Here is a 16,417-nt window from a genome sequence, read left to right as displayed (position 1 = left end):
GATTTTGTTTCAGAATTGAGAGAAGCAGATGCCCATGTTTTACCAGAAGGTGGCACTATTAATTCAGGGAGTCAGCTGCCTGTTCAAGAGGACCACTAGCTTTGGTTCTCTGCCTGTGTGGCTGACTGGCTGCACATACTGTAATTTCAGTAGCCTATGGTCTTTCATCACTGCTGGAATATTTACTATTGGTACCAATGGTACCAACACTACTTTTACAGCTGCTGCACTGTGCTCAGGGAATAAAGGATTGATTATGTTTGATCTCTGTAGGTATAGGTATGAATCATTCATTATATCAATCAACTTTAGTGCTAACCTAGTGTATGGAAAGGAACACTACACAGTAAAATCCTCAGTGTAAATTTAACTCTGAGAGTGTACACTCTCTGATATTAAATGAATACTATTTCATAGTGTATATTACAGTAATTGTCTTTAAAGATCCCAGTTCAACTGATGAAATGAGCATGACTGTAGGGATCATTTTTCACGAGGATTATGTAGGGATGATGCAGGATCAGACTGTATAGTAGGCTACGGTGAACTGTATTGGACATGTACTGTATATGCCTGCTGGATATGCCATATAGTCTAAAACAGTCCAATGTTCTATGATCCAGGAACTGGGAAGCACTGGGAAGTGTGTGACTTGATTTTTTTGTTTTGGTCACAGAAGTCACTTAATTCTCATGAAAACTTCAAAGAGATTGTGGCCAGGATAAGAGAGGTCAGAGATTATCATGCCTGCTTTCTTCCTGGCCCTAGAAGTGTGCAGATCATTCATGGGGGACCAGGGTTGTGTCATCTGCAAACTTGAGAAGCTTGAGAGAGGTGACTGTTGAGGTGCAGTCATTGGCATAGGAAGAGGAGAATAGAGAGGATAGCATGCAGCAGCTATTGTGGTACCCCTGTGTTGATGGTCAGTGGGTTTAAAATATGCTCACTTTCTAGTTTCTGTCTGTCCGTGGGTTTCTAGTTTGTCAATTGCTGGAGAAGTCCAATTTAATTTGACTATTTTAATCTTGAAAAAGAACAAACACCTGCACACTGCCTTCAAATGCAGTGAAAAAACTTTAATAGCAACGTTTCGGCCTATGCGGCCTTCATCAGGCTATCTTTATGAACATAAATGAGAGCATCTTTTTGTAGGCTGTCTAACCTAATGGTAGGCCTATCGGGTCAAACCAAGAAATGACATTACTCACTTAAAGATGGAGTGCCGTGATTTATTTCCACCCTAAAACATGATCATCAGGTCTTATTGTTATATAAGGAGGTATAATTTTTTCAATTTCTTTTACAGTATTTGTTTTTATGTGGGCACGCCCAATTCATTAAGTATGCCTGGTTTGCCTGATGGGTGGTGACGACTCCAGGGTGTCTAATGAAGTACTGTCACCTCATACTGTAGACACATGAAAAACTGGAAAAATACAAAAATTGTGGCACTCCCTCTTGAAGGTGACGGGTACTCTCATATGGTTAAATGAGAATAAACAGTCATATATAAGCTCAATACACCAGTGCAAAGAAAAACATATGTTATAATCATGACAGTAAAAAAGGAAGGGATGTCCGCACACTGAGTTGTAGCTCCCAGGAAAATTCTTTATTTTGTTACAACGTTTCGACCTCTGTGGGTCTTCGTCAGATATCATATCTGACGAAGACCCACAGAGTTCGAAACGTAACAAAATAAATAATTTTCCTGGGAGCTACAACTCAGTGTGCGGACATCCCTTCCTTTTTCATTAAGGGACCAAGAAGACACGCAGTGACTTTGGTCACTTCTTGTATTTGTGTTTTTTTTCCTTCTCCTTCTCCTTCTTCTCCTTCTTCTTCTCCTTCCGCCAAAAATAGCTGTTCTGACTGAACCGTGCAGTCGCTTTTTACGAAACTTGGTAATCTGGTAGAGGGCCATGCCAAACAGTGACCATGTGAAGCCCATGACCATTGGCCAAATGGTGGCGCTATAGCACTGAAAATGTAAACTTTGAATGTGCATATCTCATGAACCGTTTGACCGTTGGCAATTACACTTTGATACACATATTTGTCTCCTCATGGCGAACAACTTTCGTATTCTGACTTTTGACCTCTGACCTTTACATTACCCACCATTTTGAATTATATGAAAACCATTTAAAATCTATCTCCTCCCAGAATCTTTGATCAAAATGTACAAAAACGTCTACACTTGAACTTTGGACTTCGTAACAGATTTCTTTTAAGTGAAAAAATGAAGTTTTTATGAGCCAATGAAAGTTTCTGTTTTGTGAAACCTCTCATGCAACTAATACGTCTTCCAAATACGGTTGGCAGCTAATACCGATACTGCATGATGTTATTGTATAGAATCAGTCAACTGACAGTGTCTGCTTAGCTCTACCCAGCCCCTGAAAGACTGTAAGGGGCTTCATTAACTGACCATTCACGGGGCTTTGAGCTTCATTAACTGACCAATCACAGGAGGGGGCTTCATTAATCCACCATTCACGGCGCTCCAGGCTTCATTAACTGACCAATGACGGAAGCTGGGGAAGATCCCGGCTTCTTTAACTGGCCAATGGCATGACTTGACGCAAGTTCACGGCAGCCATCTTGCTTTTAATTTACATGGGCGAGTGGACATTTAATGCAAATAAATTAATTATAGGTCCAGCAAGCAAATCGTGATGGTCTGTTTGTGCTCAATGGGTCACAATAACAATCCGATTTTAGGTGTTGTGTTTTGTATGACTTTTTGGCCAGTAGTTTTATATCTATCTCAGCTTTTGCCTGATAGCACAAATGCTAACAATGGCGACCACAACGTTAGCAGCATTTGATGACAGGTTAGTGGTTACCATAGCAACGTACAGTGTGCGCAGACTTAACGTGAGTTGTTTACCACAGAAACACACAATGTAACATTATAAACTCATGTAACCTTGTGTGTCTAGATTGCCCGTTTTTTATTTGACCAAGGCAGACCATGCTAACGGTGTTAGCGTGTTAGCATCACACAGTTTACAGGCTCAGTGTTGCATTACTAGAATACTTTCAAACATGACAATCCAAACGTTTTTAATGTGAGATGTTCTGGTGAGTTGGTGATCACAGAGGATTGTGTATTATATCAACCTGGGATTTTTATAATAGGCTATAAATTGTGTGCCATCTCTTACAGGCTGTCCATGCTAGACAAATAGCCTATAATAATCAAATCTAGAAGCTTGTAGATTGGCTATTTTCACATAGCAGATTTGGTCTATTAACACGTTATTTTTTTTGTTCCACCCTGCCTGTAATAGTTCACCCAACACTGTGAGCTTGTAGATCGGTTATTTTCACATAGCTCTGATGTAGGCTATATTTATTTTGGGGACCACTTGGAACTGACTTAAGGACCCCTGGGGGTCCCCTGACCCCAATCAAAATTTCAATGACTCATAGCCATTAATGACAGGTGCATGGGACAATGACATTCACCTAGAATCTAGGTGAATGTCCCATTTTACCCATTATAAAATGTTGCCTAGTTTGCCATTATCTAGGTCCTAGATAATGGCAAACTAGGCAACATTTTATAATGGGTAAAATGAGTTTGATGCTGTATATAGGCCAAATGCTACAACAGTTAGAAATGTATTGCTCCTATGCTCTGTAGAAGATAGGGCAGATCAATTTGGTTCCATTTGTATACTCTTACTTATACTATAATATTAATAATAACCTAACATGTTTCATATATTTTATATTGCACAGTATTTTTGCACACTTTGCATGTTTGTACAACAATGCACATTTACTTGTGTTAAACCTGAAAATAAATGTTTAAAAGAATGTTATTACATTGTTGTGTTGAATTTTGTTCCAGGGCTTAGTTATGTATTGGTTAATAAGTAGTGGTGCATGCTTTAAACTTGGGTTTTACAAAATGGGACTTAAAAAACTGAAGAAATTATCAAACATTGTGTGCTGGAAGGGCTTGTCAGTTCCTTAAAGCAGGAAGCAAGGTGTTTATGCAAAGACAGCAGATATCGCTATAACTATTATGTGAGCATGCTGATTAATATCAACGTTCAGTAAACGCATACTTGACTCCCTGCAGTGAAAAATAATTTGGTTGACTGTAGCAGTTACTCGAAATCACTCTGAATCCAATGCTAAAGGTTTGCCATTCACTGCTGTCATAAGTCTACTCAATATCGTTTTGTTTTAAGCGGGGCTTGAACCGGTGACACTGGGACCCCGAGCTTGGATTCGTACTTCCCCTTCCTAGAAGCTAGTTTTAACATTTCAGTGCTTTTTGAAAATATTCGGATACATTATCGCTTGCAGCAGGATTCTACATGAAGCTGAGTTAGAATTGCACCCTTTCCCTTCCTTTTCTCTCTCCTTTTCTCTCCTTTTCTCTTCTTTCTTCTCTTTTTCTTCTCCCCCCTTCTTCCCCCTCCATTTTTCTTCTTCCCCCCCTCTTACAGTCTAATGTTCCCCAGCTTTAGCTCAGTCGGTAGAGCTCTCGCCTTTGGACCACAGTGTCACTGGTTCAAATCTGGGTAGCGACAACTCAGCCTGTCATTCTTATTTGTGCATATCTCTCTCTCTCTCTCTCTCTCTCTCTCTGTCTCCACCCCCCTCTCTCTATCTTTCTCTCTCCCCCTCTCCAACCCCCCCTCTCTCTCTCCCCCTCTTTCTCTCTCTCTTTCTCTCTCCCTCTCCACCCCCCCTCTCTGTCTCTATCTCTCTCCACCCCCTCTCTCTCTCTCCACCCCCCTCTCTCTCTCTATCTATCTCTCCACCCGTCTCTCTCTCTCTCTCCACCCCTCTCTCCACCCCCCTCTCTCTCTCTCTCTCTCTCCACCCCCCTCTCTCTCTCTCTCCACCCTCCCCCCCTCTATCTCTCTCTCTCTCTGTCTCTCTCCACCCCCCACCTCTCTCTCTCTCTCCACCCCCCCCTCTCTCTTTCTCTCAAATAATCATCATCATCAAATAAGCATCATTCTTGCTAGTATTGGTCCTTTACAGTTTGCTTACTGTTCAAATAGATCTGTGGATAGATCTCTTGCTTTACACACTGGACTGGTACATCTAGAAAATAATAGCTCTTATGTCAGACTACTGTTCATAGACTATAGTTCCGCATTTAACACTATTGTACCATCTAAATTAGTGTTGAAACTCAGTGGCCTTGGTGTGGGCAGCTCCATCTGTAACTGGCTATTTGATTTTCTGACAGGCAGGCCCCAGTGTGTACGCATAGGAGAAAGATGCTCATCCACAATTCTCACCAGAACCGGTGCACCCCAAGTCTGCTGCCTCATTCCTCTGTTGTACTACAGCTTGTTTATGTTTGATTGTGTCGCCAGATATGAGAATAACATCATAATTAAATTTGCGGATGATACCACAGTGATCGGACTAATAACCGACGGTGATGAGAGGGCCTATAGGAGGGAGATAGAGGATCTAACTCTATGGTGCAATAACAACAACCTCTCACTTAACACCAATAAGACCAAAGAAATCATTGTCGACTTTAGGAAGTCCAAAAGTATCCACACCCCCATTTCCATCAAAGGGTCATCTGTCGACATAGTTGATAACTTTAAATTCCTGGGCATACACATCACAGACACATTCACATGGTCACTCAATAGGTTGCAGAGGACCATTAAAACAGCAGCTAAACTCATCGGCAGCACATAATTACCCAGTCTCCATAACATCTACACCACTCGCTGTATGAAAAAAGCAAAAAAACATGGATGTAAATCAACTACATCTTGAAATGCTCTGATGAAACTGTATAGTCCGCTTGATGAGGGGTGTTGAATGTCCTGTGGGCTATATCAGTGAGATCAATAACTTTAAAGACTGGTGTATACAAAGCCGATCTGTGATGTGACATGCTATGAACATGTAGATCTGCTAATTGTTTGAGTACTTATGCTTTGGTGCTCAAAGTATATGTTGATGCTCAAATCTACATTTCAATCACCATAACAGCTGCTCCCATCATCTGATGAACAAGAGGGAAGTCTACATCCACAGACTTTTTACAATGTTATTTTTTGGCTTGAAACAAGCTCACATTATTTCTTTATGAACATTGATAAATGAGCTTCCACATTAACGTGGTGATGTGGTGATCAGGAATTTAACCTGGGACCCTTTGTATATCCAGGTGGCCCCTCTATCCATTAAGCTATGACAATTCTGCTCATCTACAGAGGTAAGCATAGTTTCACACTACAAGTGATGTGATTTATACCAGCCACTAGATGGCAATGATGATGAATATGACACTATATCCTAGACCACAACTACAAATATTTCCAAGAATTAGATTTATGACCTAGATGCTGCCAAATCTACCAGTCCAAATAAAGTGACATTGCAAGAACCCAAGTTTCTTCATTAATAGATGAACATTACAATATTTTTTTACTGACACTAACTTAAGTTACTCTTTTTTGGATACCATTCACATCAGCAGCATACAGCATGAATTGTTCATTCTGTTCAGGCATTGCTAAGGGTAGCTACATGGGTCTTTCATGGGTCTTTCACATAACCACCAAATAGCCATTTAGCTTACAGTGAAGGCACCACAACAGTAGGGGTATTCATTGCATGAATAGGTAAGTTTGCTGAATTTTTGGTTCCTACTAACAATATAGTGATATGTTTGGTAGAAACAAATGTGTGTAAACTATCACCTATGAATTATGGAATTAACTACTTTCAAGCTATAATGTAAAATGTGTTTTGTCGTGTCTTGTTGATAACCACCCCAATGCTTTTCCAATGGAAGTCACATGGCTTTACCAAACATTTTTGTTTTGCTTGATGGCTGTGTCCTGCCCCCCCTCCCCCATCAAACAAATGTTTGGTCAAACCACACCTTCCTTTGAAATAAATTAATGTGGCCATCAAACAGCCTGAGTGCAGCCTGAAGTTGGTAATTGTATGAATCACTTAGTAACAGTAATTGTAACATTGATGTGTGGGCTCTTGTTTTGAAGCATTGAAATTGCCATAATGTGTCCTATATTTGAATTTTGAAGATGGAATTGATCATATTTGGATAAAAGGGTGGTTCAGTCTCAGAAGCTGCTTGTATTGAATGAAAGATGAGATACACTGAGTATAGACCGATTCACAGAGGGGTGCCCTGGGCGCGGCCATTACTGAGGTGTAATCCATGGAGCAGGTGCTCTGTAGGCCAGGTGTAGCTAATCAGTGCTGTTGCGCTTAATGGTACACCTCAGTAATGGCCGCACCCAGGAAACCCTCTGTGAATCGGTCAATAGACAAATTCACAGAGGGGTGCCATGGGCGCGGCCATTACTGTGGTCAGGTGTAGCTAATCAGTGCTGCTGCACTCAATGGTACACCTCAAAATGGCTGCACCCAGACAAGCCTCTGTGAATTTGTATATACACAGAAGGCATGCTTAGTGGGTCAGTTTTGGCACAAATTCTACCCATCAGGCACTAGGACATGACATCACAAAAATAGAGATGGTAGTAACTGTAATAGTGAAATAGTGTAATGAGACTAATAATGTAATAGTGCAATAGTGTAATAAGTGTAATACGTGTATGTAGTGTAATAAGTGTAATAGTGTAATAGTAGTGAAATAGTGTAATAAGTGTAATAGTGTAATACGTGACTGTATGTAGTGTAATAAGTGTAATAGTGTAATAGTGTAATAGTAGTGAAATAGTGTAATAAGTGTAATAGTGTAATAGTAGTGAAATAGTGTAATAAGTGTAATAGTGTAATAAGTGTAATAGTTTAATAGTAGTGTAATAGTGTAATAAGTGTATTTAGTGTAATAGTGTAAGTGTAATCCTGTAATAAGTGTAATTTTGTAATCCTGTAATTAGTGTAATAGTGTAATAGTAGTGTAATAGTGGAATACATGTAAGTGTAATAGTGTAATAGTGTAATAATGTAATAGCAGTGTAATGGTGTAATAAGTAATAGTGTAATAGTAGTGTAATAAGTGTAATAGTAGTGTAGTAGTGTAATATTGTAATTAGTGTAATAGTAGTGTAATAAGTGTATTCTGTCTTCTCTCTCTCTCCACCCTCCCTCTCTCTCTCTCTCTCTCTCTCTCTCTATCTGTCTCTCCACCCCCCTCTCTCTCTCTCTCTCTCTCTCTCTGTCTCTCTCTCCACCCCCCCCCCTCTCTCTCTCTCTCTCTCTCCACCCCCCCTCTTTCTCTCTTTCTCTCTCCCTCTCTTTCTCTCTCCTCTCTCTATCTGTCTCTCTCTCTCCACCCCCCCTCTCTCTCTGTCTCTCTCTCTCTCCACCCCCTCTCTCTCTCTCCCTCTCCTTGGTCCCGCCTTATCGCTGCTTGCAGCTATATTTGTATATATTTTTGACGAGCACCTGTAGAATTTCTGGAGATGTGCGTGCTTCCTGTCATATCCTATAATCATTACAGTATACATTAGGCAACATTATTAAATAATAGGGTATACAAAAATCATGATCAAGATCAAGTAAATCGGGCCTGGGCCGTGGCTCAGCGGTCCAGGAACCATGGCTGGTAATCCAGTCTGGCAGTGTGCTCCCGATCCCAACCTTTACTGCATGTCACCCCCCCCCCATCTCTCTCCCAATTTCCTGGCTACTATATCAACCCTCAGTCAATTAATGATCAGTTAAAGGATTTTAAACCTGCTTTGAATCCCCCAGGGAGTACAGAGGATTAACCACTGTTTGATGCATTATTTAGTTCAAGGTTTCTCCAAAGTGTGAGATCAAGAGCATTACAGGGGAGGTGCAGTCATGAGGATGAAAGGCATTGTCTCAGTCTCAGACTTTTACTAAAAGAGCTGTTACTGAACAAACATTATATATTCTATTCTAACAATACAGTGCCTACTCCAAAGATTGACAATGTCTCTGCTTTGGTTAAATTATTTACTGCTGGGAAATCGAGAGCATCCTGAAGCTGATGCAGAGGCCTGGATAGCTTTCCATCGTGAAAGAATAGGCCTAGCTCTCAAGCAATCTTTGTTCCCACTGTCACCTATGGTCAATTGGTCATGAAGTGTGGGTCATGACGGAAAGAATTAGGTTGCGAGTACTAGCGGCCCGAAATTAGTTTTCTTCAACGGGTCGCTGGCTGGCATCTCCCTTTAGAGTTAGGGTGAGAAGTTCAGTCATGCGAGAGACACTTGGAGTAGAGTCGCTGCTTTTTCGCCTAGAAAGGAGCCAGTTTAGGTGGTTCGGGCATCTGGTTAGGAGGATGCCTCTTGATGTCTCCCTAGGGGGGTCCTTGAGGCACGTCCCACTAGGAGGAGACCCCGGGGCAGACCAAGGCGCAGATGGAGGGATCACATTGACTCACTGGCCTTGGAATGCCTTGGGATCGCCCAGGAGGAAGTTACTAATGTTGCTCTGGAGAGGGAAGTCTGGAGCTCTCTGGTGGAGCTGTTGCCTCCACCATTTGGTTGCATGCACGTCAACAAATAGCAGATCTAGGCCTGCATGGTGGTCTGGACACTCTAGGCTGCAATGCCATGCCAAGAAAAAAGAAAAGACCCAGATCTAATGTAAGCTCACAATGTGTTACGAGTCGACTTTGACCTTGTAGATCAGCTATTTTCAGTGAGTCACACAGCACACAACCAAGTATATATCTGGCATAAGTCCCCACACAGTCCACCTGCTGTATGTTGACTGCATCAATCATGACCTTTTTTCCTGGTCTGCAAACTGCAGGGAGCCCAGAAGGGTGCTGTGGTCCTGTTTATTTTCAGGCTATACTGTAGGTGTTGGGTGCATAGGACCAGGCTTCCACATTGGATAATACTGTGAGCACAAACGGGTTAAGAAAGCTTTCAAAAGTCAATTTTGTATACTTCCCATGTGGACAACTTCCCAGACATGATCTAAAATAAATCATCATCGAGTGATACACTACACTACACCACCCCACCCATCTTGTACTCTATTTCAATTGTTCTCTATTTCTATTGCTATTTATTAGTTAAGTGGAGTGACATATTGAGGTATTAGACAAAAACAAGGCTGTCTATCTCATTTTCAATGTGCTAGACCCCTGTGAGATGGATTTATGAGGTGCGTGGAACGCATCACCTACAGCTCCGAGTTGGCAGCCCAGGATCTAACCTAGAAATGATTGTTGATTTTTCCCTTTTCTTTTTTACCACTTTAACCCTAGTCTGTTAGAAGCCTATCAAACCAACTATAAACCAACACTCAATAAAATAGTTATATGAAGGAGCAGCATCGTCTCTGGTACGGTCTCTATCATGGTAGCCTCGGAAACCCAGAGGTTTTTATTTTGGTTGAGTGGAGGAAGTAAATACCATTAGTCTAAGCAGCACAACACTGACTCTTTTCATATTTCATAAACATTTCATCAAATTTAGAGTGACTGCAGATCTTATTGGTCAGAACAAATCTCGCTCTGAAGTATATTCATTATTCACAGTTCACACCTGTCACGCAACATAGATCCTAGGTTTCACGTGTTGGAACACTCTGATTAAGAGCATCAGCTAAATGCTTAGAATACAAAGGTGTTTTTCTATCTTGCTCTTCTGAGTTTAACCATTTAAATGTTTAAATGTACACACTAGTAAAGTATGATTTAACATACACGGGCAAGGTGTTCTTTATTGTTACGAGTTGACAGGTACATTATTATTATCTATAAATTGACTTCACTTTGTCTGTCTGTCTGTCTGTCTGTCTGTCTGTCTGTCTGTCTGTCTGTCTGTCTGTCTGTCTGTCTGTCTGTCTGTCTGTCTGTCTGTCTGTCCTTGGAGGACACACTAAACAAGTTAACTAACCAAAACCACCACTACTATGGAGTGTGCACTACTTTCTATTCTTTATTTCTATGCTTCCGCCAACGGACAGCAATGGCCAGAGCCCAGGGGCATTATGTGTTAGCGTTGTCCATCTGTTTGTCTGTCCATCCGTCCAGCCATCTGTACTGGTATCTCAAGTTCACTTGGACTCAAGTACGCCTATAACCTGATTTAAAACTAGGTCATTGGGCCCGGGCTGCCGGTGTGGTGATCCGGGCACCTGAAGCTGCAATGCCAGCCTGACAGCGTGTCACAGGTTCAAGTCCCGATCCCGGCTACCTTTGCTGCGTGTCAGTCACTCACCATCTCGCTCCCCATTTCCTGAATGTCTATGCTGACACTGTCTATGCTGATGGTATAAAACCCCCCAAAAAACCTTAAAAAAACCCAAAAAGTGGGCCAGTGGTCAAAGGTCACTGTGACTTAAATTCTTCACTACATTATACTATGAGTCTGGACAGACAGGGATGTTAACTAGAACTGGTTAGCTTAGCCCTGTAATACCCCTGGCTTAGCGGATGCATATACAATCGCAATGCAGCATTTCCAGTTAACTGCGTATAGAGTTCAATCGTTCTGTCTGTGCTTATGACACCACCCCTAACCCTAGAGATTGACATATTATTTAGAAAGCGATTATGAATGTCATGGCTGGCACAAATACTGCTATCTGCTGTGGGGACTCGCAGGAGTTCCTTGTGCCATATTGTTTCTATATAAAAGCCTCTGCATGATACAATATGATTGGAGATAAGACCTAATGGAATTTCTGCCCCAAGGCAACTCAATAATGCTGATGCCTTAGATCCGTCCATCTGAGGCAGATTGCATTAGCCATTGTTGCTGCTTATTCAACATTACGAGGTTACATTAAATGGTTCTTAGAGACTGAGAGCATTCAATGCTCTGATTAAACGTGATTATGTCCATTTCTATGCATTGATGGCATTCAAAGCGGGTGTCCATCATGGAACCAAAAGACTAACATCAAGCATCTTATAATAAACAATGTTTCACGCAACTTTCTGCAGTTCTTTCCCCCTACACCAGCCTTTCAACACTGTATTTTGCTGTGAGAGCAATGAAAATTCTCAAGATACATTTTCTTTTACAACACTACTCTGATTTGCAACTCAAAAAAATTATTAAGTCTCCACATATGTAATATAAAAAGGATGGCAACTTGGCAATATATAATTAATAAAATAATCACATGTTACTTTTCCTTTGAGAACGCCATATAAGTGCACGGTCCTATACAGCTCAGCGTAAACAACATAATATCTTCTCATTTAAGCAAATTGGTTAACATATCTATTACATAATGTACTGTATGTTTATAACTCAACCAATTCTAACTTCTCTATTAAAAATGAATAATAGATGATCTGACAACTATTCCTGGTGCTATTTTGGTATCAGCAGCAGTGTATGTTCACTGTTCAGGGAGCCAAAGTTTAACCAAGCCAAGTGCCACAATTGCCACTGAATAAATCATGTGCAGAGGCACAATCATGCTGAAATCCTCAGACGCTGGCTTTTTTCTTTCAACCTATAACCTTTCTTTTCAATCCCGTATAGACTAAAATGTCAAATATGAAGGAGCGTTGAAACCACAGGGGTTCGCTGCTTAAATAGAGACAAACTATAAGTAGAAACGCTTTAAAAGAAAACTGAAAGGTTGCATTGTAAGACCATTTCATTTAATTGAAAGTTATAACTAAAACATCTGAAGCAACTGTCATGAACTGTGTACTTTTATTGTGTGGTTATGTTCCTAGTGTTTCCTGTCTCTCCTGACTCTATTTGTTACTACCTGTCTTGTCTCTACCCTGATTGGTTACTTGAGTCCACCTGTGTCATGTTAAGTTCTCAGCCAATCATGTGGTGTTTGTAGTTATGTTTCACCTGTGTGTAGTTAGTCTGTTAAATGTGTTCAGTGTTTCCTTGCTAGATTTGTTGTGTTCCTGCTTCTGGGTCCTCACCTGACACGCACCGTGACAGCAACAAAAACAAGAAAAGTTTCTCTAAATTGATAAATGTATGGGTTCATAACATTCATTCAACTTGACAGTTGATCCCTGATTAATTACTGAACCCAAAACACTGAACTATTGGACTGTTTGAATTCATTTGAGGCACTATCAAGTTAAATCGCTCACAAGGGAGCTTATGAAAACTGTCGTACTTGTGTTTTTATGATGACTAATAGCTCTATTGGACTACTAGAGTCACACCTACGGGGTGTGTGTGTGTGTGTGTGTGTGTGTGTGTGTGTGTGTGTGTGTGTGTGTGTGTGTGTGTGTGTGTGTGTGTGTGTGTGTGTGTGTGTGTGTGTGTGTGTGTGTGTGTGTGTGTGTGTGTGTGTGTGTGTGTGTGTGTGTGTGTGTGTGTGTGTGTGTGTGTGTGTGTGTGTGTGTGTGTGTGTGTGTGTGTGTGTGTGTGTGTGTGTGTGTGTGTGTGTGTGTGTGTGTGTGTGTGCGTTTAAAGCTGCAACCTCAAGCTGATTTAAATGAATCGCATGTAGTAACATGGATGACTAAATAAAATGGTGTCATCTTTTTAGTTGTTGTTGAGGATTGTTAAGTGAACTTGCACTTAAAGGGACATTTCACTGCTGGAAGAAACTGCAGTCACTCAATGTTAAAGTTGCTATAAGCAATAATATGTCACATTTGCAATTTTTTATTTTTTATTGTTTTGGTATTCAGACAGCCAGCAATGGGTGGAACGCTCCCAAGTTTTTTTTAGACTCTGTGATACAGCTAGGGGCCGCAATCTGCATTCAAAGATTTTCCTAGAAGCTTTGTCATTGGTCGATTTGCCTGTCTGCTTCCTGATTGGTTAGTCACTGCGACCGGGTTTTTTTTCGACCAATGACAAAGCTTCTAGGAACATCTTTGAATGCAGATTGCGGCCCCTAGATGTGTCACAGAGACTGTGTCACAGAGACTAAATTATTTTTGGGAGCGTTTTACCCATTGCTGGCTGTCGGAATACCAAAAAAGATCTGGTTACACTTTAAAGAAAGTTATGAAAATTATGGGGAGCAGTTTGCTCATGGAAATGTTGACATTTCAAATAGTATGGAACACTCCTTAAATAGAATATCCTGGAGATTATTTATTTATAAATACAGAAGTATTCTAATATTTTAATAACAAATCAGATTTACAGTGGATATTTGAGAGCTGACTTCTTCATGAGGAAAGGTTCAAGTGGTGAGCTTTAGAAAAAGAAGAGAAGGATCATATTTGTGAAACATTTTAATGTTATTCACATAATGACAACAATCATTTTGATCAAGTCTCAACAGATATAGGCCTATACATTTACATTGACAAACATATTACAATTACAACTACAATTACTGCAGCTCACACTTTCTGTGTATGATGCCATAGCAGAACATGGCCAACTTATACACAAAGCAGTTCCAAATATGTTAGGCTACATAAGGTATATATACCATATATTAAAAATGTCACATTTTAAATCTAGCCTACTGTAAAAATCATTGTTTACTGACCCAGTCAAGAAAATAAAAAACATTAAATGCTACAATCTTATTTAATACACTGAGAATATAGACCTATAAGCTACACATTTTTTGATTACAACAGCAGACCTTTGAAACTCTTTGAGCACAGAGATATAGATAGCTATTAAACTAGAAACCAACTGAACTAACACACACATCCATACACAATAACCACTATGACATTTTTTCCTCTTCCTCTCTTTCCCATGGGACCGGGTCTTGGTTGTTTTCCACCTGTGTGTCTCTGCGCCCGGTCCAAAAGTGTTCCACGTCTGGGAACGTGTCCGCTTCTTGGTCTTGCGAGTTGGCATCAGCGACGGAATTGGGGTTGGCCGCGATCTCAGCTCCGCTTCCCTCGTTTTTTGTACACGTAGGCCTACTGCCGCCGGTACCGTGCTTTGGATGTCTGCATATTGCGATAAACCACAGGTCGACCAGTCCCTGGCGCACGTCATCATACATGGTCATTAAGATTACCGGGGAGAGGGAGCTGCACGCGTAAAGAAGCACCTGGGCAAAAATGAGCAAGCCTACCGGAGGCTTGTTGTAACCAAGCCTTATCCAGGTAAACGTGCCCCATTCCGGTAGCAGCATGAGCGCATTGGCACCGCTTACGCACAGCAGGACCAGAGTGACCTTACTCTGCTGCCGAGGACCTGGCGCGTGGTTGACAGCAGAATGCAGTGTTTTAGTGTAGTAAGCAAGTGTGTAGACTACCGGAAGCACAAAGGCCGACGTTGGATATAACTTGTAGAACAAGTTCATGAAGTCGGCAGCGCAGGCTGGCATTTCAGAGACGCACACAGTGCTGTGGCGGTCGTTCGCCTGCAAAGACGCAAACAACATCTGGGGAATCGGAAAGATCATCGACAAAATCCAAATGATCGCCAAGGCTCCGTGAATCCACGTTGGACTGAAAAGCGTTCCTTTGGCGGTGCTTGAAGCCAAGTTGTGCGTCGCCCTGCTCGAGGCAGCGAGAATTAATGTTTTGGCAATTACGCACGAGTGCTGAAACCAGTCCGTGGTTCGGCAAACGAAACTCCCGAAGGTCCATGTCTGCTTGTAGTATGTCACAGCGCGCACTGGGGCGCACAAGAGCAAAATCATCAAGTCTGTCGAGGCAAGAGAGACAAGAAACGCTTTAACTTCAGAACCTCTTCCGTTTGTAAAATCACGAATAAAAATCCACAAAACGAACAAATTGCCAATAGCTCCAGAGACACAAATTCCTATCAAAATGACAGGTATGGCAGTTTTTGTCTCTTCTCCTCGCAGAAGTTGAATTCCACCGACAAAATCAAAAAAAGAGAAATTTTTGGGTTGATCAATATCCATCTTTCCACACAGAAAATACAAATGAATTGAAGAGATCTTAATGAATGTATTTTGCACTCTGCATGTATTTGATCCCTCAGCAGTAGCTGTCCACAACACAGTGGTGCTGAAATCTCCTCGAATAGCCAAGTGACAGCATCAGCATCACGGGGGAGCAGACTGGCAGCAGGTAGGCTGTAGAAAAGTAGGCTTCTGCCGTTTAGCATCGTCAACTCTCACGTCATTTGATCTCAGTGCCTCTGGGTTATAGAGCCAACCCAAATGTCAAAGCAGCATGAATCATGATCATATGAATATTCCTTTCTTTCTAAGTTCCTATCATTATTGTTATCGTGTTGTAACTACAGTATGCTGCTGCAATGTCAGAGGAGCGAAACAAAAGCCATTTTGCTCTATATGAAGCTGTACACAAAATGTAACGATAACAAACGTTAGCATTTGCTATTGCTAAAACAATGCCAAGTCAAAATATACCCTTTTTGCTTGCCTTGATTATAGCCCTAATACCTCAGCTAACTGTGGGGCATCCTATGTCACCTCACATTTCCAGATAGCTATATATAATGCAATATTGTGATTGGAATTAGCCTATAGTATTTATTTAATGAGTGGTTCATTTGGGTTCCAACCACAAAAGGAAATGGAATAACAAAGAACTCATTCTACTTCTGCCTTGTTAAAAAGGAAAAAAAAA

The 16,417-nt window shown here is 41.2% G+C and overlaps 2 protein-coding genes across 2 annotated transcripts in view; one reads left to right on the top strand and one right to left on the bottom strand.

The window, feature by feature from the left end:
• Positions 1-6,586: 6,586 nt before the first annotated feature.
• The window catches only part of rab11fip5a (RAB11 family interacting protein 5a (class I)), a 70,689-nt gene continuing 60,858 nt past the window's right edge, over positions 6,587-16,417 (top strand). The window contains exons 1-2 of the mRNA XM_080784193.1: positions 6,587-6,629; positions 15,804-15,892. The gene's annotated coding sequence lies outside the window, so the exon portion shown is untranslated. The remainder of the gene's footprint in view (positions 6,630-15,803; positions 15,893-16,417) is intronic.
• On the bottom strand, positions 14,563-15,723 carry LOC308329811 (G-protein coupled receptor 151; the record flags this gene model as incomplete). The annotated part of the gene is made up of 1 exon (XM_080784314.1): positions 14,563-15,723. The coding sequence occupies one exon, from the start codon at positions 15,721-15,723 to the stop codon at positions 14,563-14,565; it is 1,161 nt and encodes a 386-aa protein (XP_080640440.1).

This window comes from Protomyctophum bolini, assembly GCF_963924005.1.
Source record: "Protomyctophum bolini genome assembly, chromosome: 15".
In the NCBI taxonomy this organism is placed as follows: Eukaryota; Metazoa; Chordata; class Actinopteri; order Myctophiformes; family Myctophidae; genus Protomyctophum; species Protomyctophum bolini.
The sequence above is the reverse complement of the archived record's forward strand: the minus strand, read 5'-3'. Positions and strand labels throughout refer to the sequence as shown.